We start from the raw sequence: 25,033 nt of genomic DNA, 5'->3' as shown, positions 1-25,033 counted from the left end.
CTACCAAGCCACACAGAATGCTAGGGAAAATTTTGGGATTTTACCACTGGTCCGAACATATTGCTTGCAACTGCAGTGGACATTTTAAAGGACACTAAAGTTTTCAAACATCACTTTCTAATCACTTTCAGAAATTGCCTATTTACCATCTTAAATATATCAATAATCTTTAGAATTACAAGGTTGAAGAATCTTCAGTGAATGGGCATAACAATTTTTTTATAAACTTAAGAATTTAAAGAATTTGAAACAAAAAACAAAAACTAAATAAACTTTTGATCTAATAAAGTTATAAATAGATTAAGGATCCAAATATATTTGGAATATTTATTTATTTATTAGATTTGTATGCCGCCCCTCTCCAAAGACTCGGGGCGGCTCACAGCAACGGAACAATACAAATCCAATAGTTATTGGCTTTTACTTTAAGATTTTGGAATTAAATAATAAAAAATAGCTTCTTGTGGGATTTATTTTGGCTATCCTGACTATTGTAGGTCATAACAAAGCTAAGTGATTATTTTAGAAACTGGACAAACTGCAAAAGCCCATTGCAACAATATAGCCAAGAAGGCTTCAAGAGTTGTAAACCTAATCCTACGTAGCTTCTGCTCTGGCAATCTCACACTACTTACTAGAGCTTACAAAACTTTTGCCAGACCCATCCTCGAATACAGCTCATCTGTTTGGAACCCATATCGCATCTCAGACATTAACACCCTTGAAAATGTTCAAAGATACTTCACCAGAAGAGCCCTTCACTCCTCCACTCGAAACAGAATACCCTATGAGACTAGACTTTCAATCCTGGGCCTAGAAAGTTTAGAACTAAGACGCCTTAAACAAGATCTAAGTATTGCCCACAAGATCATATGCTGCAACGTCCTGCCTGTCGGCGACTACTTCAGCTTCAACCACAACAACACAAGAGCACACAACAGATTTAAACTTAATATTAACCGCTCCAAACTTGACTGTAAAAAATATGACTTCAGTAACCGAGTTGTCGAAGCGTGGAACTCATTACCGGACTCCATAGTGTCATCCCCAAACCCCCAACACTTTACCCTTGGATTATCTATGGTTGACCTATCCAGATTCCTAAGAGGTCACTAAGGGGCGAGTACAAGTGCACTAGAGTGCCTTCCGTCCCCTGTCCTATTACTCTCCTATATCTCTTCTTCTATTCTTTCATTGATATATTCTATTCCTATATATATATATATATATGTATGTGTATGTATGTATATGTGTATATGTATATATATATATATGTATGTATATATGTATGTGTATATATATATATATATATGTGTGTATATATATATATATATGTATGTGTGTGTGTATATATATATATATTCTATTCCTATATTCTATATATTCTATTCCTATATATTCTATTCCTATATCTTCTTTTCTATTATTTCTTAGATACCGTATATACTCGAGTATAAGCTGAGTTTTTCAGCCCCAAAAATGGGCTGAAAAACCCGACCTCGGCTTATACTCGGGTCACCACAAGAGGGCGCCGGATCACCACAAGAGGGCGCACCGCGGGAGCCTGCAGACATTGCTGGCTTGGGCGGGTGTGGGAAAGGGCAAAGTGCGGCGGCAAAGGGCGCTCCAACCGAAGCGGCTGTGGCAAGAGTGGGGCAGTTGCCTCCTCCCCAGCTCTAGCAAAGATGCCAGCCCTTTGCCTTTGCTCTTAGAGCTGGAGCTTCTGTCTTCTTGCAGGTGCCTTCCCTTCCCTGGCTCCAGCAAAGGCGCCAGCCAACTGCTCCGATGGCGTGCGAGAGGGGGAAAAGGCGATGGTGAGGTTGGGGGGTGGATTCCTGCTTCACGAGTCCCCCCCCCACCTTGCCGGCTTCCCCTCGCCTTTTTCCCCTTGCACGCCATCGGGGCAGTCGCGGGGAAGAAGAGAGAGAGGGTGCCTGCATGCGCCCTTTCTCTCTCCCCCCCTCCACCTTGCCGGCTTCCCCTCGCCTTTTTCCCCTCGCACGCCATCGGGGCAGTCGCGGGGAAGAAGAGAGAGAGGCTGCCTGCATGCGCCCTTTCTCTCTCCCCCCCTCCACCTCGCCGGCTTCCCCTCGCCTTTTTCTCCTCGCACGCAGCAGCCCTACCCTTCCCACAGCCGCGTCACTTGGAGCCCCCTTTTACATCCCTCTTGGAGCTCCTGTCGGCATCTTGCAGCTGCCTTCCCTTCTCCGGGTCCAGCAAAGTTGCCAGCCAACTGCTCCGACGGCGTGCGAGAGGGGAAAAGACGATGCGAAGCTGGTGAGGTCAGGGGGGGGGACTAATGAAGCAGGAATCCCCCCCCCCGACTTCCCATCGTCTTTTCCCCTCTCGCACGCCGTCGGAGCAGTTGGCTGGCAACTTTGCTGGACCCGGAGAAGGGAAGGCAGCTGCAAGATGCCGACAGGAGCTCCAAGAGGGATGTAAAAGGGGGCTCCGAGTGACGCGGCTGTGGGAAGGGTAGGGCAGCTGCCTTCCCCGGGTCCAGCAAAGTTGCCAACCAACTGCTCCGACGGCGTGCGAGAGGGGAAAAGACAATGGGAAGTCGGGGGGGGGGGATTCCTGCATGTGCCCTTTCTCTCTCCCCCCCTCCACCTTGCCGGCTTCCCCTCGCCTTTTTCTCCTCGCACGCAGCTGCCCTACCCTTCCCACAGCCGCGTCACTTGGAGCCCCCTTTTACATCCCTCTTGGAGCTCCTGTCAGCATCTTGCAGCTGCCTTCCCTTCCCCGGGTCCAGCAAAGTTGCCAGCTTGTACAATTACTGCACTAATTCCCTGATTAGATTTTGAGGTAAGTTCTCTCTCTGCTTTTTTTCAAAGTCTCCTTTCTATAGAACTTTGATAAAGTTCCCCCCTCCCTCCCCCCTGTCTCTCAAGAGACACAGAGAGCGAGACAGAGAGAGAGAGAGAGAGAGAAGGAAGAAGGGTAGAAGAAAAAGAAAAAGGAATTGAGTACTTTTTAAGGGCTTTGTTGGATTCATTCTGTAGATTTGTTATGGTACAAGCAATATACAATCGTACTAATTTTAGCCTGCCAGTAGATTGTAAAAATAAGATACATTATGCTGCTTTCTTCTACCCCATAGAGATTCATGAATACTTAAGATGTTTAGCATTTCTGTACTCACTTAGCATTAAGTTTTAGTGTTAAAATAATATTAATATTTACCTCTTGGATTTAAATCTATTGTTATTTCTGTGTGGATTTACCTCAGAATAAGTCTCAGTTTTTTGGGAACTTGCTGATAGATATGCTTAAAACTGCAGTCCATCTGTGCAGTTGCCTGTAAGTAAGTCCTATTGAAATCTGTAAGGCTTAACTCAGAATAAAGAGTTGATTTAATATGCAATCCTGTACATAAATTTACTCAGTAATTAACTTGGCTGCATGGCTTGGGGTAGTTTGGTAGAATGTTATGCAATTTTTATGTCTCTGAAAATCTTTTATTCTTAGATGGGAAAAAGAATTTTGTGAAATTATTGTGCAATTTGAATTTGAAAAAATATTGTTTTGTTCTTCTCTCTACTTTATCATTGGATTATAGAGAGAAAAATTAAGTCTCTAAAATCCTGTTTTGAGGGATTTTGACTCATAGGTTTTAGCTTGGTTGCTGATTGAACTACTTTTTTTACTTTTTAATTTATTTAATTTTATTTAATTTATTGTAAATATCAGATTGCTTTTATTTACCCACTTTGAAATAAATATTGTTTACCCTCTTTAAAATAAATATTCTAAAACATTTAATCTACTGATGTCTCATTTAATGTAATTTTATTGGTTTCCATTTTTATAAGTTACCAGTAACCACTGCATTTTCTAACCTCGGCTTATACTCGGGTCAATAAGTTTTCCCAGTTTTTGTGCCAAAAAATGGTGCCTCGGCTTATACTCGGGTCGGCTTATACTCGAGTATATACGGTATATTTTACTATGAGTATCTCCTCTATAACCTTCATCATGTATTTTACTATGTGTATATTGATATATACTCACTAAAACCCTCATTGTGTATTGGACAAAATAAATAAATAAATAAAATAAACACTAGAGGGACTAAAGATTATAAGCAGAAGCAAAAAAGATACAGTACAGTTTTGATGTCAGCTCATATTGGGACTTCGATATAAAATATTATAATTTTGGAAATATTAAAGGAGATATTTGAAGAATGAAGCCGTAAAATAGTAACTACAATACCAGCATTGTCAGTACAGAAAATGGAACTACAAATGACAGGCTGAGATTTGGAAAAAGATGGTCTGCTATATATTGAAAACAAATTGGCTGAAGTTCTAAAAATTATGGTAAAAGGAAAACAGAAATGATAACCCAAGAGAATGACCTGGTATTGAGGAGAATAGAGAAAATACGAGTGCAAGGCCAATGTCTGCTGTATTTTAAAGCTATGAAAGAGACATTCAACTAAAACACATAGATTTTTGTTGTATCTTTATCAAAAGCTAATTTTAAAATATTACATACATATTAGCCAGATCAACGGAACTTTGTGATCTCCATGATACTTTGCTTAAATAAAACAGACATGCTGTGATATTCAGCAGGCAACCTAGATGTCTGTATCAGTTTCATTATATCTATACAGTAAGCAATGCAAGGGCTCTTTTGTCAATAAACACATTATCCATACATTCCAGCCAGGCCTATATTGACACAAAACATTCTGCCGCCAATTGAAAAAAAATTAATTTATTTTCCCATTGAACATAATTCTATAGAACTGGTACATTTATGGATAATAAATCCTATCCAGTTGTCTAGCATAAGAGCCATTTTATTTTTAGAAGCAGTGAAAAGACAAGAAAGAACAGATGGAATAGAAATCCCAAAGAACTGTTATTTTGCATCTGCTCTAAACCAACAATGAAGAATCAGGAAATACTAACAATCGGGTCACAAGTCACAGCAAAAATTTAGAGGAATTCTTTCCATTGGTACAGTTTAATATAGTCATAGTACAAAATACACACATTTACTTCAAATAGTTGACCACCAGAGTACCTGAGCTTATATTTTGAATATAATTTACTGAATCAGTTCCTTGGCAATGTTATGCCGAGCTTCACGTTCGGAACCCTAATTAAGTCAGGAATGTAAATTCAAACACACATGCTGTTGTAAAGTAAACAGAAAAGCAGTTTATCCAAAATAATGCTGTGCACACACACACACACTTTAAACTGAGCAAATTAGCTTACACACAGATAACAGTCCTTGAAACTGAGAGACAAAAACAAGCAGAGCAGATAAGAGCAGCTGTGAGAGAGTCACAGCCAAGCCTCTTCAAGTGAGTCCACAAGATTTACTTAGCTGTGAAATATCCCAAAAAGTCTGTGAAAGTCCAGGAACAATGCAAACACGACATATCCTTCTCCAAACGGATGAACTCCCACATGCACTCTCTGCAACGCTGGTAATTTATCAGTAACCCCCATTAGCCTAATTGCCTCAGCCACAGATGTTCTCCCTTATCTCCGACGATACCTGCACAGTTGGTCCCTTCTAGCCATGAGCCTGTGCATTCTGGCATCTATCCACCAATCCTCCTCCGAGTCCGCTGACCCACTAATGGGGTCATTAACTAATGGGCTGGCTGCATCCATCTTTCTATCTGATTCTTCTTCTCCCCCAGCGTCTGACCTTGGCAATGAATCTTCACTGTCAGAAGCTGAGGCAGTAAGACAAGTCTCTGGGAAACTGAGGATTCTCCTAAACCAACATCCAAATTTACCATTGCAAGAGCTGGCCCAGAGCCAACCACAACAGGCATTATATACAATTAAAGCATGTTAAAATACAGGCCATTCCAGTATACCTGAATTGGCGAATTTATTGCATGTGTGCCACAAGTGACACACAGCACCCTCTCTGTGGGCACACGAGCCATCGCCCCAGTTCAAGTCTACCGCGCATACATGCATGGCTTCCCCTGGCCAGCTGGTCATTGGATCTCTGCTATGCATGTGCAGGGGTATGCCCAGGAGGCGCATACAGGGCCCCACATGTGCAGATGAGATTGGGAGTGTGCTGGGCACATACATGGGACTGTGTGCCAATGCAAGGGGTGAGGCACATGCATGGGAGCTACGGGCACATTGCATTTTGGGGGTCCAGGCGTGTGCGCTTTGGGTACTTGGTCAAGTAAAGGTTAGCCATCACCGCAGTATTGCCTCAACTGATTAAGCTGTTTCAGAGGCATTTGAAGTATTTGAATATTTAAAAGATAAGTATTTGAAATAAAGCCAGTTCTATAAAAAACTCAACACATATTGGTTAATATATGATCTGTGGAATGAAGACTTGGAATATCCAAAGCTTGGAAAATCAATGGGCCCAAGCTTTAATAAACATCAAATTGTAGTAATGTTATTATAGGCATGGGTCTGCATTTTAGACATTTTTTAGTAAAGAAGCTACAAAGTTCAGATTAAAATACACAAATATTTTCTAGATAATTCATAGAAATAACATGGATCAAATTAAAAGAACACTATAAACAACAGTTAAATATTATAAACACTTAAATTTAGTTAACTAGAAAACAATTTTATGAATAGAGTACTGAATTGCTAAACTGCTTTTGAGACCAGTGACAAGAATGTACTGCTAGATGGCCCCTATGGCCCATCTAGTCTACTGCTTTGTTCTCCAATCCAACTAACTGCACAAGAAAGCAGCTAGTCTTCCAGCAGACAGTACTGCAGGTTAACTCTGTCCACTGTCAGGAGTTCAATCCTACCCGGCTCAAGGTTGATTCAGAATTCCATCCTTCCAAGGTTGGTAAAATGAGGACTCAGATGGTTGGGGATACTGGTTCTGTAAACTGCTTAGAGAGGGCTGAAAAAGCACTATAAAGCAGTATATAATTCTAAGTGCTATTGACAAATCATGCTACCATCAAGGCTAATAGTCCTATGATTTCCATTAATTGGTCCAAAACTCTTTTGAAGTCAGGCAAGTTGGTAGCCAGCACTACATCTCATGATAGAAAAAACATATAATATAAAGTCATTAGAAGTATCATTAAAAGTATAAGAAAAATATATTTGAATCAAAATTTCCTGTAGCAAAATCAGATTTATTTTCCTACATGAAGCAATGGCAATTGGAAAAAGGGCTGTGCCTGTGACTCTTCCAAAATGTTAATGTCAGGGGTGGGTTCTAACTTACCTCATTGCCAGTTTGCTTCCTCTTTCGCCACATGGCCACATGTGCGTGCATGCGCAATCCTGAAAACTTTGCTTCTGTGCATGCGCAGAAAAAAAACAGCTTCTGAACATGCACAGAAAAACAAGATGGCGTCACCAAGAGAACCCGTTTGTGGGCATGGCCAGCCAGCCATCACTCCCAGTTCAGTGAGCGGAGGGAAATTCCCATTACTAGTTCTAAAGAACTGGGAGGAACTGGGAAGAACCCATCTCTGGTTAAAGTTTTGATCTTATAACAAAGGACTAGGATGAATCAATTTCATAACCAGTGAAACTCCTCAATTTACAGCCACAATTGAGCCCCAAATGTCCAACGTTAAGCAAGATTGTTATTATTTGCCCATTTTATTAGTCTTTGGAGAGGGGCGGCATACAAATCAAATCAATCGATCAATCAATAACCTTTCTTGCCCAAGTTAGTAACTCAGTTATTAAGTGAATCTGGCCTTCCCATTGACTTTGTTGTCCGAAGGCCACAAAATGTCATCACATCCTACGACACTGCAACCATAATAACTATATGCCAAGAGTCTGAGTTTTAGTATGTGACCATGGGAATGATGAAACAGTCATAAGTGTAAAAAATGGTCATAAGCCACTATGTCCCGTAGTCTTTCTCTTTATTAAACAAAGACATGTCTTATTCCAGCAACCATTCTTTATATGTTTTAGCCTCCAGTCCCCTAATCATCTTGTTGCTATTCTTGCACTCTTTCTAGAGCAGAGGTCTCAAACTCAAGTTGTCACGGTGGTGTCATACGACGTATCGGGATGGTGTGGCTTGGGTGTGGCTTGTCAAGGATTAGTTCAATCCTAGGTGATATTCCATTATGTTAACATCTAAGGTAAAAGAAGCATGTTAAACAATAATGAATGCTGAGTTATAGGGTGTAAACTGCAAGCTGATTGGGCTATAGCATTATAAAATGCAAAGCAACTTTACAATGTTAGCTGCTGTTAGCTGTTGGCTATTGCTGTTGTTGGTGGTAATATTGTTAGTTGGCTGGCTGGAGCAGTTTTGAGCGTGAGTTAATTATTGAGTTAGATCTGTAGTGTTGGAGAAACCTGGATTGGTTTAGTTTCTACGTGTAAGTAAACTTTACTGCATATAGTTTGTTCCTGTAAATAGAAGACTAAGACAGAAGATATTTTGAATGCACTGAAGAGTAAAAACTGTTTACTACTGTTTTCTACAAACGTGTCTTCGTTATTTCTCTGCACTGGTTCCTTAATTACCACACTATAAATTCTGGTATCTTGTCAAGTCCTGCTGCGTAGCTCTGTATATCTGGACATGGCCAGCGTGTCATGCACCTGGCCCATGGGCCGGGAGTTTGACAGCCCTGTTCTATAGTCTCTACATCTTTTTTACATCATCACGACCAAAACACTAACCAAATGGTTGTAAATTGAGGATTGCTTATACAGGTGGAAAGAAAACAACCTTGCAGAGGTCCTAAAGCACATTGAAGTGTTTCTACACATATTAGATTTAATAATATGTTAAAGGATTGAATTGGCTTTTTTATTAATACTCTTTCTTGTTCCTTTTTCCTACGTTTTAGATTATTTTATCTACTACTGTATTATATATGGACAGAAACATGTTCTTCCCATTCAAAGTCTGTTTATTGCTGCACAAATTCCACTAATTCTATTACTTTTTATTCTAAAATACTATAGGTTCTAAGAGAAAGATAGTTGTATGTATGTCAGTTTGAAATAATAAATAAAACACTGGTTTTAATACTTAAAAAATTTAACTAGTTTTTAAAAAAAAAGAAAATTCTGGAGTATGTAATATTATATAAAATGCCAATTGTGCTGTAGAAATGCTACTGTATTAAACTTTTTATAAAAATCAACAACATAAAACTAGAATAGGTTTCAATAAATCATAAACAGATCCATATATATTTAGTGGGTTTTTTTTTTTTACAAAAATCTTCTGTTGAGGAAATTGTGCTAAAAATCAGATTGCAACTTGAACAGATTCCAAGAAAAGCTCCACATTTACAATGAACAGATCTGAACTTTTCATGCCAAAAATTTAAAAGCCCCATGACACATGGCCTATGTGAGGCACATCAACAGAGCCTGCCTCTTTTAGCTTTTCAGATGTCTAAAATGATTACGATTTTGAAAGTTGAAAATCTTGGAAACCTATCACAGAAATACTAACTACTGTTTCAGTTTGCTATTGTGTTTCACATACCACACACACACACACACACACACAAAGAGATACACCATGAATTCTAACTCTGGCCTCAATTAAGAGATCTCCACATAGAAGATAATATCTTTTTTTCCCCAATGTTTAATACTTAAATTTTATTGTTTTGTGAACACATTGAAAGAACGCAAAACTTCCATAAGTCCTCCAAAAGCAGGGTTCCTCTTTCTGCCTCTCTACTTTCCCAGCAATTCGGACACTGTCAAGTAAATCCCACCCCCACCCCCAAATGTCCAGAAAGGAAGTACAGATTCATCCTTAAACCTGACACTCCTGTGCTCTCATTCTGGACACAATACATGCAGATAATAGCTTTTTAATTGTGTAATAACACATTCAATTGTCACAAATTGTCTGGCATTGCCTTATTTCTAAGAATGTAATCCTGCAGCTAAACCTGTCCTGAAAAAATTCGGAGCCCCAAGCAGCTGGAATCCATAAAGTGCTATTTTCAACAGCTATGTGCTACTCTTCCTATCTTTCATTTGCTTCCCCCTCCCTCCCTCTCAGGGGCTTCATTTGAGCATGCCGATTTAACATCCATTCCATCAAACAAGGATATATCTAGCCCAGGCTCCTCAAACTTAGCAACTTTAAGACTTGTGGACTTCAACTCCCAGAATTCTGAGAGTTGAAGTCCACAAGTCTTAAAGTTGCCAAATTTGAAGACCTTTGGTCTAGCCAGATCCCTTTTATAACCATTTAAAGACAAAGACAACTTGATAGCAGCAAACATGTTGAATTATCAACCTTAGATAATAATCCTTTAAAGTTCACTTTTATTTTGTCTTGTTTTGTTTTTGCATTCAGGACTTCAAATAATTTATTGTTTGCTTGAGCAATATGAGGGAGTAGAACAGCACAATCTGAAAGTCATTCTAACTATCTTTGGTAAAAGTCTGGTTCAACCAATAGGACAGACACACCATGTGCTTTATTTACAGTATGATATTAAGGCAGCTGTCCAAAGGAGTGGAGATGGAGAATTTCTGTTGTTTTTACAAGATACTTCAACGTTAGAAATGAAATTGGTATTATTTGATTCAATCCGTTTTAATTTAATACCATTAAAGAAAAGCATCAATTTAAATTTTGCTCAGGAATACGCTTCATTGAACACAACTGGATTTATATCCAAATGTATAAAATCATGTTGTGCAAATAGCAGTACTGTATTAGCATTCTATAGGAAAACAAATTGGTTCGTAAACCAATCACTCTGGAAGGGAATTCCTGTTTCATTAGAGCATTGAACTTGTTACTCACATCTCAGTAAGGAGGTTAGAAGTTTGTGCATATCGAATATAGATAATTTTCTGGTTCTTTGGAAATGTATTAGGAGGTTTAGACTTTGAGAAAGCAAGATAAAGTAGGAATAGCCATAGCACTTAGATTTATACACCAGTTCATAATGCTTTACAGTCCTCTCTAAGCAGTTTACAGAATCAGCCTATTGCCTCCAACAATTTAGGTCTTCATTTTACTGACCTTGGAAGAAGGGAAGGCCGAGTCAATCCAGAGCCGATGAAAATCAAACTGCCGGCAGTCGGCAGAATTAGCCTGCAATACTGCATTATAACCACTGTGCCACCACAGCTCATCATTGATGTTTTTGAACTTTGGTACGGGGAAAAACTCTTTAAAATATTATGGATAGCCAAGAAAACAATCAGTTCAGAGTTTTCATTTGAGGCACAAATAATCTGGCTCAAATTATCATATGTGTCTAAAGAAGACCTACCCACATTGGATAAGCCCATAGTGCTGCTAAAGATGGGAAGAATAAGGAAGAAAAAGAGGATGCTGTCCAGTAAGGTAGATGAATTCATTCATAGCAGCAATGGATGCATCATTAGAAGATCCAAAGGAACAGACTGAAGACAGTATCCTAGAGACAATCTATGTGTCCTGTAAAGGTTTATAACAAGCAGTTAAAAGTGGTGGGTGAGAAATTCGTATTTTCAGACTTGCAAGATTCTATTAATGTAGCCTTTCAATACAGTAGAATTAATTCATGCAGTCGAATTTCCTGTCTGGGTTACCTAGGAGCATTGACAGACAGTTTACTTCCAGGGGCAATTCAGGATGCTAGTCTGCCTATAAAGTCCTACATGGCATAGGACCAGGGGTGGGCTACTGCCCGGATGGGGTGGGGACGCAATGGGGTAGCAAAAATGGAGCTCCACCCCAGAGCACCCAATTTGCATTGAAAGATGTAGAAAGAAAATGCAGGGCATCCTGCATAAGCCACGGCCACAGTGTGGTAGTAAAAATTTTGGTAGCACTTCACTGCATAGGATCTAGTTATTTGAGGAATTGCCTGTCTCCCATTGTATCTGTCCTGTTGATTCAATCCAGGAGAGGTGGCATACTCTGGGTTCCATTGATTAAACAATGCCATCGTTTGAGAACCCAGTAGGATTGCTTGACCTCTGGAATGAGGTTCTTCTGAAATATGAATGGTCTCCACCCTGCTGTTGTTTCAAAGGGCTCTGAAGACCTGGCTCTTTGCCCAGGCCTTCAGTAAGCACAACTGATGTCCTTTTATTTCCTTTTCCTTGTTTTTGTTCCTGTTTTCTCAGCAATCTTAATTCTTTGCTTTGTATTTCTGGTATTACTTTTTAAATATATATATATATGGCCCTGGGTTGGGCCGAGAGGCAAATAAGGAGCTTGTGATGTTCCTTCAATACACCAGGGTGATTCGACACAAAAATATGTAACCCTTCCCTGGTGCAGAGCTGAAGGGATTGGATACTGTAGCCTAGAGGATAATTTTCTGCCTTACAAGGCAAAGGTTGCAGGTTCAAGTCCCAGTGGGTATGGCTAGCTGATGAGGCCAAAATAAGGCCGAAATAGATCTATCCTAGTCTCCCTTAATTTTCAAATTCAGCAAAAAAAACAACAACCATGTGATATATATATAATATAATATAATAGTGTAATATAATATATTTACCAATTTGTAAACCACCCAGAGTCACTGAGAATCAGGCAGCCTATAAATGTGATAAAATCACTATTATTACAGGGTGCTCTTCCAATGTTTCATCCCCCACAACAAACCTGTGAAAAAGACTGGACTGAGACAAACTGATTTGAAGTGAGTTTCTAAGAGGGAAGATGAAATTAGCGCATGAATCTACCTAATGTTATTTCAGCATCTTAAAGGTACCTAGAATTTGGTGGATGCCAAACTGAGACACAAAACCATAATAGGCAAACATCCTGTTGTAAATCTTTCTCTGATACTTTTACAAACCATTTCTTCTCTTCTTACTCCACCTGACAATATATGTTTTACTTATAAAATTTGTACGGTATAAAGTTGTTCTTGGGGGAAAAAATATGAAGGACTCTATGAACATTTTAATCTGTCTCTGATTAACAATAGCAAATGCATATTTTAGTCTTAGCTATGGTACTAAGAATTTAACAGATGTAGCTGTACTTTGATCCACAACTTTCCTCACTATCAAGAGTATCCACTTCATTTCTCATTAAAATATTCTTCCAATATTTCCCATAGCTGCTTCTCTTTGCAGAACCCCATTATTACTAATGCTACTTTCCCTACATACTCGCCAGTAAAGATTTAGTATTTTAAAAACCATTCTTTTTTTAAAAAAGCAACCATTAGAGAATGAAGTTTTGCCCAGGAGGCTTTAGAATAAAATTAACAGCTGTATTTTGCTCTGGGTCAAAAGAGAACAGTTATGATTCCTGCCCCTTTCAGCAACCAACTACTCTCAGCTATCTTTCAAATGGCTCTGTTGCAGAATAACACTATATTCACAGGAGATGAAGGAAAACAAATTAACATGAGACAAACCAAAGTCTCTTTGATATAATTATTTGTGCGCAAGAGTCAGACTTTAAAAAACACAAATAAAACTACAGATTTCTGGCAATTTACTACTGCCCTTCAGCTGTTTTAGATCACAATTTTGCTATAACCATGCTGATTGGGGCTGATGAGAGTTTAAATCTTGCCATAGAGTTTCATCCAGAACTGTCACTCATGCAAACTTTTCCAGTCAGTCCAATTGGAACAAAGATTCACCAGTGAGCCAGAAAATAATTTCTGGTTTGACAAAATAGCCTTTTAGCATGTTATCAGGCAGCAAATAAACTGCTATGCTTGCAGCAAAGGTTTTCTAATATGTTTTCTTTATTTATATTGCAGGATGACTTAACATTGGGTGGGGGAAGATAAATGACAGAAGCCTTTTCAATGTGGTTTGGATTTGGACCAGGAGTCACTGCTCACAGTCACTCATGCCCTCATCACCTTGAGGCTCGACTACTGTAATGCTCTCTACATGGGGCTACCTTTGAAAAGTGTTTGGAAACTTCAGATCGTGCAGAATGCAGCTGCGAGAGCTATCATGGGCTTTCCTAAATTTGCCCATGTCACACCAACACTCCGCAGTCTGCATTGGTTGCCGATCAGTTTCCGGTCACAATTCAAAGTGTTGGTTATGACCTATAAAGCCCTTCATGGCACCGGACCAGAATATCTCCGGGACCGCCTTCTGCCGCACGAATCCCAGAGACCAGTTAGGTCCCACAGAGTTGGCCTTCTCTGGGTCCCGTCAACTAAACAATGTCGTTTGGCGGGACCCAGGGGAAGAGCCTTCTCTGTGGCGGCCCCGACCCTTTGAAACCAACTCCCCCCAGATATCAGAGTTGCCCCCACTCTCCTTGCCTTTCGTAAGCTCCTTAAAACCCACCTCTGTCGTCAGACATGGGGGAATTGAGACTTTCCCTCCCCCTAGGCTTATAAAATTTATGCATGGTATGTTAGTATGTATGATTGGTTTCTAAATTGGGGTTTTAAATTAACTTAAATATTAGATTTGTTTACATTGTATTATTATTGCTGTGAGCCGCCCCGAGTCTGCGGAGAGGGGCGGCATACAAATCTGATTAATAGAAACATAGAAACATAGAAGACTGACGGCAGAAAAAGACCTCTTGGTCCATCTAGTCTGCCCTTTTACTATTTCCTGTATTTTATCTTAGGATGGATATATGTTTATCCCAGGCATGTTTAAATTCAGTTACTGTGGATTTCCCAACCACGTCTGCTGGAAGTTTGTTCCAAGGATCTACTACTCTTTCAGTAAAATAATATTTTCTCATGTTGCCTTTGATCTTTCCCCCAACTAACTTCAGATTGTGTCCCCTTGTTCTTGTGTTCACTTTCCTGTTAATAAATAAATAAATATAAATAAATAAATTTCTCATACTGTGTAGCAGCACAGAAGAATAGCATTTGACGGTACGCATGCCACCAACCTTGCAAAGAAAGAGCCTTTTGCAAGGGTGAAATTCAGCAGGTTCTGACAGGTTCTGGAGAAACTGGTAGTGGAAATTTTGAGTAGTTCAGAAAACCAGCAAATACCACCTCTGGCTGGCCCCAGAGTGAGGTGGGAATGGAGATTTTGCAATATCCTTGCCCCAGGAGTGGCAAGGAAATGGGGATTTTGGAACATTCATCCCCTGCCATGCCCACCAAACCACACCCGCCAAACCACACCCACCAAACCACGCCCACATTATCAATAGGGAAAAATTTTGCATTTCATCCCTCGCCTTTTAGTATGGGGATGCTGTAGGAATTCACAACCTTTCTGGCTTGGTGAACTGATGGAAGAGGTGGCAGAAGTGATGGGGAGAATTGGACGTTTGGGGCATACCGCTTTCACTTGTGTGTGTGCATGCTCAACACCACTTCTGCAACCCACTTTCTAAACAGCTGTGGTCCAGGGGCTGGGGACCCCGTTATATGTAATCCAGTTCTACTTATATTCATCAAAAGAAAAAATAAAAGATGCACTCATCAATTTCTTTCTAAAATATAGTTGCTAGTTAACTAACCTGATCCATTTCAATGATGCCATGATATCACTGGGCTTTTCTCATGCATTGAAGGACGATAAAAGTAAAAAAAAAAAAAGTTACCTACTCTTGGCTTAAATTCTTCATTTAGGAAAGTTTACATTTTACAAGCAAACTGAAGAGACCTCTTGTTCACAGGACACTTGGCTAAAAATTCCCAACTCTAATTTCACTATACACTAAGATGGAAATATGAGACAAAATGATTTGTGTTTAGAAATGAACATCAGCCTTAGCCGAATAGCTGTAGTTTGTACACCACTTTTCTACAAATGTTTTTAATGATCTGATACTTAATTTATGTTTTAAGCAACTTCAGGAATAAATAAATAGTTTTTGGAGAGGGGCGGCATACAAATCTACTAAATAATAATAAAAAGTAATAATGTAAAATATTACATATTGCATCATCCAAGATAATTTTTAATTGTTTTGTTATAACTTATCTGAAGCTTGTAGAGCTTGTAGAGGAAAATGATTCTGATATCAGAGTTTATGGGTTTTCCTGAATATCTGATGGTACATTGCATTTATGAGGCCTGCATATATAGAATCCACAAAATATACTGCACTAGTAACCTATAAAATTTAGACTGAGATAAGGGCTGATAAAAGGAACTCAATAATTTGAATCCAGATCCTCTCAGTTGCCAACATATTAATCATATATACCAGAAGCACATAAATCCTATTAACAATGTATTAATAGGATAAAAAATGTAGGTAGCACAAAGGCTCAAATCGCACTGAGATATGTCCCCAATCAAATTGAAATATATTTTATTGAAACATCGCAACTGCCTCAATGTGCACACCAAACGTTTATGTATCCCTCCTTTTTTGGATGGACTTTCTCAGGAAGCTGACTGAATTCTTTATCAAGTAAATAATATGAAAAACATAATCCCGCGAAGGAAATAAACAGGCACTGTTTTCTTTTTTTAAGAGCTAAGTTATTGAAGTCATTTTCTAAAGGGGAATTGCATTCAAGTATTTAATTTTTACCTTGAAGTACAATATGTTACAACTCACACCTGCAAAAGGAGTACTTAAATCCAGTATCTCATCACTATTTTAATGTCAAGACTTTCTCAATTCCCTGCAAAAAAAAAATTGTGTTCCAATATTTGAGGGGCTACCACAAAGATTGAGGGGGGGATTTAAACTTATTTTCAATGCAAGATAAAAAACAATGGATGGAGATGAATCAAGGAGAGAATCAACCTAGGACTAAGAAGAAATTTCCTAACAGTGAGAACAGTTCACCAGTGGAATGCCTTGCCTCCAGTAGTTGTGTGTGTCCTGTCACTGGAGGCTTTTAAGAGGAGTTTGGACAGCATCTTGTCTGAAATGGAATAGGACAGTCCTTCTCAAATAGTGGGGCGTGCCCCTTAGTGGCGCACGGAGCAATGCCAGGGGTGCATCTGACCCCGGGGAACATGCAAGGTCCTTCTTGATCGATTCCCCCACATGGGAAGTGTTTTCCCAGTTACTTGCTGCTCTGAGCCCAGAAGAGAAGGTGGCCATGTGGGGTGGGGTGGCTGCGTGGATTCTTGCTGTTTTCAGCGGGCACCGCGATTGCCATGAACGGTATGGCGAGCCTGCTGTTGGACAAGGATCCTTTTGGCAATCTTCTGCAGCTGGGTGAAAGGCTCAAATGGCACCCTAAATCCTCTTTCCACACCATTCGCTTTGAGTGCCCAACAGAGGTGGTGCTTATGGGCCAGATAAGTGTCCTCAAAACATCAGCTTGATTAAGCTGGCCTGGCCCCGTGTTAAAAGAGGGCCCTAACCATGGTAGCCTACGCCTGCCTAATCGAAAACAGGCTCTACTGAATTCAGTGTGACTTACTCCCAAGTAAGTGGGTAAGCAGCCTTCCCCAGCGAATAGTTTTCTTGAAGCTTATAATAAGTAAAATAATAACTGTTAACACTAAAATCCTATTGGGGCCCAGATAGGAGAGTTGGGGGAGGCACGAAATGTATAATTCGTCCGGAGGGGATTTGGGGCGTAACAGAAAATAATTGAGAAGCACTGGAATAAGATCTTCTGCTTGAGCAGAGAGTTGGACTAGAAGTCCTCTAAGGTCCCTTCAAATTCTGTTAACTACTGTTTTCCTGGGAGGCGTCAAGACTGAAAGGAAATACATTAGAGGATCATTAGAAAGTTGCAGGTCTTCCATCTCTAGGCAAAGGAGATTAGCCTTGCCCCACATATTCAACTACTGAAGATGCACCTGCAAAATCAATTGTTTCTCTTCTCTTACCTTCCAAAGAACATCCACGTCCAGTTTTCCATTACTCTAAGATTGATTGGCTAAAAGGAAGTTCCCTGTAGTCCAGTGATGGTGAGCCTTTTTTGGTTCAGGCGCCAAAAGGCTGTGTGTGCGCGTGATAGCGTGCGTGTGCCCCAACTCAAAATTTAATGCCCACTCGCCGGGCACAACTCCCCCCTTTGCATGCACACAGGCCTCACTGAAGCCTCCAGACATCCAGTAGGCCCGTTGGGCTGTTTTTTGCTCTCCCCAGGGTTTAGGAAAGCCTCCTGAAGCCTGGGGATGGCAAAAAGTGGCCCAAAGGACCAACTAGAAGTTAGGAAACAAAACAGAAGTGGAACTGCCCTACTATTAACCTTCAGATAGTTGCAACCAGGCCTGCACACCTCGGCCCATTTCTTCTGCAGCCAGCAAGGCTTTTCTGAAGGCCTCTCTAGCCTATAACAAGGCTCTGTATCGATCTGCAGCTCTATTATCAACTGAAGAGACCTTCAGGAAAGCCTTGTTGGCTGCAGAAGAAATGAACCGAGGTGTGCGAGGCCGGGCTGCAACTGTCCAAAGTCGAAGAAGTTCCTGAAGACCACTGACAGCAAAAAGAAGATTGGGGGTGATGTGCACAAATGACCTTCCAGTTGGTCCATTGGGCCATTTTTCGCCATCCCCAAGCTTCAGGTTTTCTGAAGCCTGGGTCGAGCAAAAACAGCTGAAAAGAAAGCCGAAAATCAGGTGACCAGCGTTCATATGTGCACTGGAGCTAACATAGGGTAACGCCTTGCGTGCCCTCAGATATTGCTTCGCGTGCCACCTGTGACATGCGTGCCATAGGCTTGCTGTCACTGCTTTAGTCCCATACGCACCCCTCAGGAAACTAACAATAACTCGTTGCAATCTATTTCAAGAGTGGGAAATCTTTATTTCCTATGAACTTTCAATCTGCAGAGAAGGAGAAGGGAACTAACAGTTGTAGCTGAGGGACACAGATTCTTCAGTTGTCACCAACTGTAAAATACTTAGAAATCAATTTCTCATATGGCTTTAAATAAAGTAAAATATCCTACCAGATTCCTTCTTGTTTGCCTTTCCACCATCTCTGCTTTTTTTCAAAACTGCTTTTAACATTTTAGCACTGTTCTTTTTCCTAAAACAGAACACAGGATATAATAATCTTACATTACTGCACAAAGAGATAATACTAGCGTATTTAATTTTTGCACATTGCATACAAATAAACAAACATAATGATTCAAAACATGTTGAGGGCATACTTTTACTTCTAAACAATCATGTTATATTAGTGAACCAAATACTGAAGGTAAAAAGAATGTTTTAATAGTAAAAGCAAGTGGCCAGGGGTTTACTGTCTCGTTATAAAGAAAAACAGCACACAACATTCTCCACATTCCACATATAATTAAGGTTAGAAGGCTAAACCTGGATAAGTTACCATTAGGCACATGGGCACAAGCATGTCTGGTTTTTGACCAGAGTTCATGAAGAGGGGAAATAATCTGTACCATTACACTGTCTACTATAAACAGAGGGAAGTCTAGTCAAGATAAGCATCCTTGAAAGAACATTCCTCAGTATGTTTTAAAACTCCTATACAAAAATAGATACAAAATGAAGCCTGAATTATAGAAGTAGAACTAGAGGTTTCCAAGTATTTCCTGATCTTCAACCCACAATATCCCTCACCATTGATCATGCTTTCTGGAACATTAAGAGGTTGTAGTTAACAACATCTGGAGGACTATACATTCCACATCTTTGAAGGCCACTTTAAATACTCAAGATATCCCATGGATGATACTTTTTTAAAGGTGGGATTTTTAGTATAACATTTTCTAGGAGTATCCCCCCCCACACACACTTTCTTAACAACTTATATGTTAGGTAACAAGCTTGGTGCAAGACTTTTGCAATGAAATTAAAAAGATGCTTCAAAATGCAGAGGAGCACAAAAATAGGAACTATCTTCAACCTGTTAATTAAATACAGTACATCTATTTTCTTGGATGGTGTGGCACCTGTGAATAGCAGTTGTATGATTCCTGAAAAGGCAGGCAGCAAATAAATGCTACATTCATACATCCCTGGGTTTTAAGTGTAATTTTTGTTTTCCGACCTGTGTGACTGAAATACCTTAGTATTTTGGCATCTTGGACATGTTTATTTCATTTAAAAGTGCAAAATGTTTATCAAACACAAGTTTTATTAAACACACTTTTATGGCTGCCCAATTCATACATGTAGACTATGGGTAGCTTATAATACTGTATTAAAAATTCATAGGGTATAGTCCTAATCCTTCCTGCCTGTACCTTCATCAAAAGTAGAAATATCTGGTCATCTTGCCGATATGTCCCAGTAATATACCCATTTTCACAGAAATCTAATAGTTTTTTTTCTTTTTCTTTTTTTTTTCCTTTTGGATTTATATGCCGCCCTCTCCGCAAACTCGGGGCGGCTCACAACAAGGTAAAAACAATACATAATAACAAATTCAATACCCACCAATCCAATTACAATTTTAAACTAAAAAATTCATAAAAAACAACCCCGGAATATTAAAAACAAAACAAAACACGCATACAATCAATCTAACACCAAAACAACATGGGCAAGGGGGAGATGTTTCAGTTCCCCCATGCCTGACGGCAGAGGTGGGTTTTAAGGAATTTGCGAAAGGCAAGGAGAGTGGGGGCAATTCTAATCTCAGGGGGGAGCTGGTTCCAGAGGGTCAGAGCCGCCACAGAGAAGGCTCTTCCCCTGGGTCCCGCCAGACGACATTGTTAAGTCGACGAGACCTGGAGAAGGTCAACTCTGTGGGACCGAACCGGTCGCTGGGATTCGTGCGGCAGAAGGCAGTCCCGGAGATATTAGTACCATCTAAAATGAGTGCAATATTGTACTTTTGATTTCAAGGAGATCATCTCTCATCCAAAGAATTATGAAGATATATTTAATCACAAAGCAGCTAAGTCATTTAAGCTTTCCCACCTGAGGACTGGACAAAATGTTCTTATGCAACATGTGCCAATCAACTCTCTAGTGCTAGAATATCTACTACAATAATTTTTATGAATATCTAGTGCCAAGAAAGTCATTATCATTTCAGTTTTGGGGTTTTTCTCCACTCCTGCCATGGAGTTTTTCGTAGAATTATCCATTACATCTGTTCCATGATATGAAACTATTTGGCATCATTTACAGTATTTGATTATTATCTGAACATAGTTATAATTAGTATCATGAAAGCTCTTTTTCACTTAATGTAGTATCATGTAAATCGCAGCAACTGAATTCAAGTTTATTTCTTTTTCATGAATAGATATGGAGAAAAATTATTGTCCTTACAGGTATGGTATTTAGAAGAGTTGCATTAAACGGAAGAACATTGTCCATTTTTAAAATTTGACATTTTGTGTAGTAAATAAGAAAATGACTTATCATGAAATGGATACTTTTCACATGAAATGAAATTTACTCTTATCAAAGGAACATACGTCTTATGAACTACAGTATATAATATAGTCCAGGAAAGCTTATACCACAAGTCTTTAACTACATTAAGACACCATGACTAAACATTATTATTATTTTAATCTGAAATATTCAGTAGGGGAGAAATGGCTACACAGTTTTGTTATTCATTTTTCTCTGTAGGAATAAAACTACCTGAGCTTGTGGTGTAGTATCAGTCCCTATTTGGATAAAGTTTGATGGATGGGAATGGGGACATTGGAAGAAAAATCTCTAAATATAATTATTTTCATTTTCTTTATTTTGTACAATATTATTCACTTATGAATTGTCCAGAAGTGGCAGCAATGTGCAAGGAATAAAAGTAAATTGTCACTATATCCTCTCCGAATAAAGCTGATACCTCTTTTCTGGAAATGTCAATTTTCTTGTCAACACTGAGGGACAGTATTACTCTTCCTTTTAAGTAAGCCAAAGACATGGTTTTAATATACAAGCCTTTTCCTTTGTGACTATTCTGCAAGGGAATACAGTATGTTCTTTATATATTCTTTAATGTGTTTTTTTTAATGTTTATGGCTTCAACTTATAAAAGAGGGACAAATTATTCCATGTGGTGGAGTCCATATGTTTTCTGCTCGATGTATCAGCAGACCTCTTTGATGTTTTCAGAGCCCCACAGCTGTGCAAGTACTGCAAGATCATGAGACGGCTGTGATTTACATCTCTAACATTCCAGCCAAAACTACTAGGAGCCTCCATTGTTGCTACTTCCTCTTGCAAACCAGATTCTTAATCTCATTGTTCTCTTTTCCACTCTCCTGAACAACATTTTAGAACAGCATGGTTCTAATTTTAGGCAGCACCCCAAGGCCTTTTTCCAACATTTCCAGTCACTTTTTTGTGTTTCCCACATTTATAATCTGAATTCAAATCAGTACTTAGGATAGCCAGATCACATTGTGTTAAAATAACTTATTCAGCTTCCTAACTCAAGTGAATCCCAGTAGAGCAGCCTTTAATATTACCTATGAAAAGCATCCAACTGTTTCTATTCACACTTAAAATAAAGTGTGAATAGAAACAATTGGATGCTTTTTACATGACAAATAAATAAAAAAATAAATAAATAAAAATAAAAAATAAAAAAATAAAAAATAATTTATTTATTTATTATTTATTTATTAGTCATACAAATACAGTGATAGTTCGTCTTACGAACCCCTTGTCATACAAACTTTTCGAGAAACGAACCCAGGGTTTAAGATTTTTTTGCCTAACTATTTTCACCTTACGAACCCGCACCATTGCTGGGATGCCCCGCCTCCGGACTTCCGTTGCCAGCCGAAGCACCCGTTTTCGCGCTGGTGGGATTCCCCTGAGGATCCCCTCCATGGGAAACCCCACCTCCGGACTTCTGCGTTTTTGTGATGCTGCAGGGGAATCCCAGCAGGGGAATCCCAGCATTGCAAAAACGGGCGCTTCGCTGGCAACGGAAGTGCTGCGATTTCGCTGAGGCTTCCCTCACTCGGAAACCCTACCTCTGGACTTCACCCCTTTTGCCAGCGAAGCGCCCATTTTTGCGATGCTGGGATTCCCCTGCAGCATTGCAAAAACACAGAAGTCCAGAGGTGGGGCTTCCCATGGAGGGGAGCCTCAGGGGAATCCCACCAGCATGAAAACGGGCGCTTCAGCTGGCAAAAGGGGTGAATTTTGGGCTTGCATGGATTAATCGCTTTTCCATTGATTCCTATGGGAAACATTGTTTCATCTTACAAACCTTTCACCTTATGAACCTCATCCTGGAACCAATTAAGTTTGTAAGACAAGGTATCACTGTATAGTATTGTATTGAGGTATGTTTAATATAAGTAAAAAGTAGAGATAGAAAAGATAAAAAGACATTAGGACAGGAACAGTAGGCACAAAGGTGCACTTTTGCACGCCCCTTACAGACCTCTTAGAAAAGGGGAGAGCAAAGGACAAAATAGTACTTTGGAAACATGCCACAATCTTAGATTTACCAATCTAAGATTTGTGGCATGTTTCCAAAGTACTATTTTGTCCTTTGCTCTCCCCTTTTCTAAGAGGTTTACCAATCTAAGATTTGCCAAATCTTAGATTTGTCAATCCTTTTGTTAAACTATCATATTTACAAGCATCTAATGGACAATCCCTCCATAAGTTATTTTACATTTAATAATAATAATTTATAATAATTTATTAGATTTGTATGCCGCCCCTCTCCGCAGACTCAGGGCAGCTCACAACATTTCCAAGGATTATATGTATACTAGTGGTATGCAAGTTCATATACGGCTGAATGGAAGTTCTAACCCCAGTGAAAAGAGGGATTTGTGCCCATCTTCTATATTGATTTCATAACAAATAACTATTTAAAGGTAAGCATTGGGTAGTTTTCTACTTTGCAAAATATTAGTGATCTGCACGTCTCTGAACTAGAAATTATGAACAAATGGCAAACTGACCCTTTTTTCCATGTTGTCCTTGCCAATGTCCAATTCCAGTATATTTGTTTCAGCCACAAGTCACATTAAGAATTTTTTTTTAGAAATTGGAAAAAGTACTGTATAATAATATGTAATTAGTAGGTCAAAGCCATGGGATCACATTCCACAAATTCTGCCAATGTTTGAAAAACAGCATTATTTCTTATGCCTTCTCTTAGGCTATGTATCAAAAAACCAAAAAAGGGAAATTAAAAGTAATTTACATGTTAAAGATTCCCCCCCCCTTCCAGTTATTGATATAAAGTAGGGAGAGAGAAAATGAGAGGCCTGAAATAATGTAGACTTCATGAACATTACAAACTTTCAACCATTCTATCCAAAAATAAATGGAATGCCTTATGTTCTGACAAGAAAACAAGTCCTAATGTCTGGAAAAAATAGAATAGGAACAAAACAATTAGATTTGCAATTACACATTAAATATAATCTCAAGCAGCCTTTTAAACAGATGCATAGAATATTATCTTCTATTAATTTACCACAGATCCTAAATTGTAGACACGATCAATGGACTCTACTAGTAGGAAAATCTTTGGCAATAAGTAGCATCTATGTTAAGGGTATTTTAAAACAGAACAGAGTGGTGATTTATAGTTAGCATGGAAATATTAACCGATCTACTGTGAAATCAGGACATGTGGTGAATAATTAATTGGTATTCTATGCCGTGCACAGACTTGGAAGGTGACTTTGAAATATCAGGGAATGGCTCAGTGCAAAGCATTCAAAAAGATGCCCAAACAAAAAGCTGGCAAAGACGACTTTAGTGAAGCTGAACCTTTCATAGCAATCCCTTAAAATTAGATGCTATCTTCTGTCCTCCCCAGGCTTTCGTCCTTTCTCACTTATTCATTTCACATGTTTTGCTGGGTGGGGAATTTCTGGAAAAATCTGGAAGCAAGCAGGGAAACTTCATGAATGTTTTCATCAACGTTGATGGGAGACTCTATCTTAAGTTTCCATCAGTTGAACAAAACATCCATGAAATTTCTCTGCCTTTGTTTATACACTATGTTCATAACTAGTTGGGTTTTGCAATATGTAACACAAACCAACAATGTATGCTTACATGTAATAGAACACTATTGCTTTAAGAGCTAGTGTTACGGATTGCCATAAAAGGAGGCAGAAGCGTAATTCTCTCTCTTGGCTATTCTCTGCTATTACTGTTGTGTCTTTGTGACTATGCTATAGTAATCACTGTGTGTTCAGATGGTGGTTTATGTATTTGTAAGCTAAGCAAGTACGGGTTATAGTTTTGTATATGTATTGACTGATTTAATTGTGTATGACTGGGACTGTTCTTGACTGAGATATTTGCCAAAGTAAATAATATTTTATATACTTATTGTATCTGGA

The 25,033-nt window shown here is 39.2% G+C and overlaps 1 protein-coding gene across 3 annotated transcripts in view; it reads right to left on the bottom strand.

Moving 5' to 3' along the window:
- TANC1 (tetratricopeptide repeat, ankyrin repeat and coiled-coil containing 1) overlaps positions 1-25,033 on the bottom strand; it is a 206,029-nt gene that overhangs the window by 105,269 nt on the left and 75,727 nt on the right. For all 3 annotated transcript variants that reach the window (XM_070731570.1, XM_070731572.1, XM_070731571.1), the window contains exon 2: positions 18,719-18,798. In XM_070731570.1, coding sequence (XP_070587671.1) covers positions 18,719-18,779 — 61 coding nt within the window. In that variant the 5' untranslated portion in view covers positions 18,780-18,798. The remainder of the gene's footprint in view (positions 1-18,718; positions 18,799-25,033) is intronic.

The sequence above is a fragment of the Erythrolamprus reginae genome, chromosome 1, assembly GCF_031021105.1.
Source record: "Erythrolamprus reginae isolate rEryReg1 chromosome 1, rEryReg1.hap1, whole genome shotgun sequence".
NCBI classification, from domain to species: Eukaryota; Metazoa; Chordata; class Lepidosauria; order Squamata; family Dipsadidae; genus Erythrolamprus; species Erythrolamprus reginae.
This window is presented reverse-complemented; position numbering and strand designations above follow the sequence as displayed.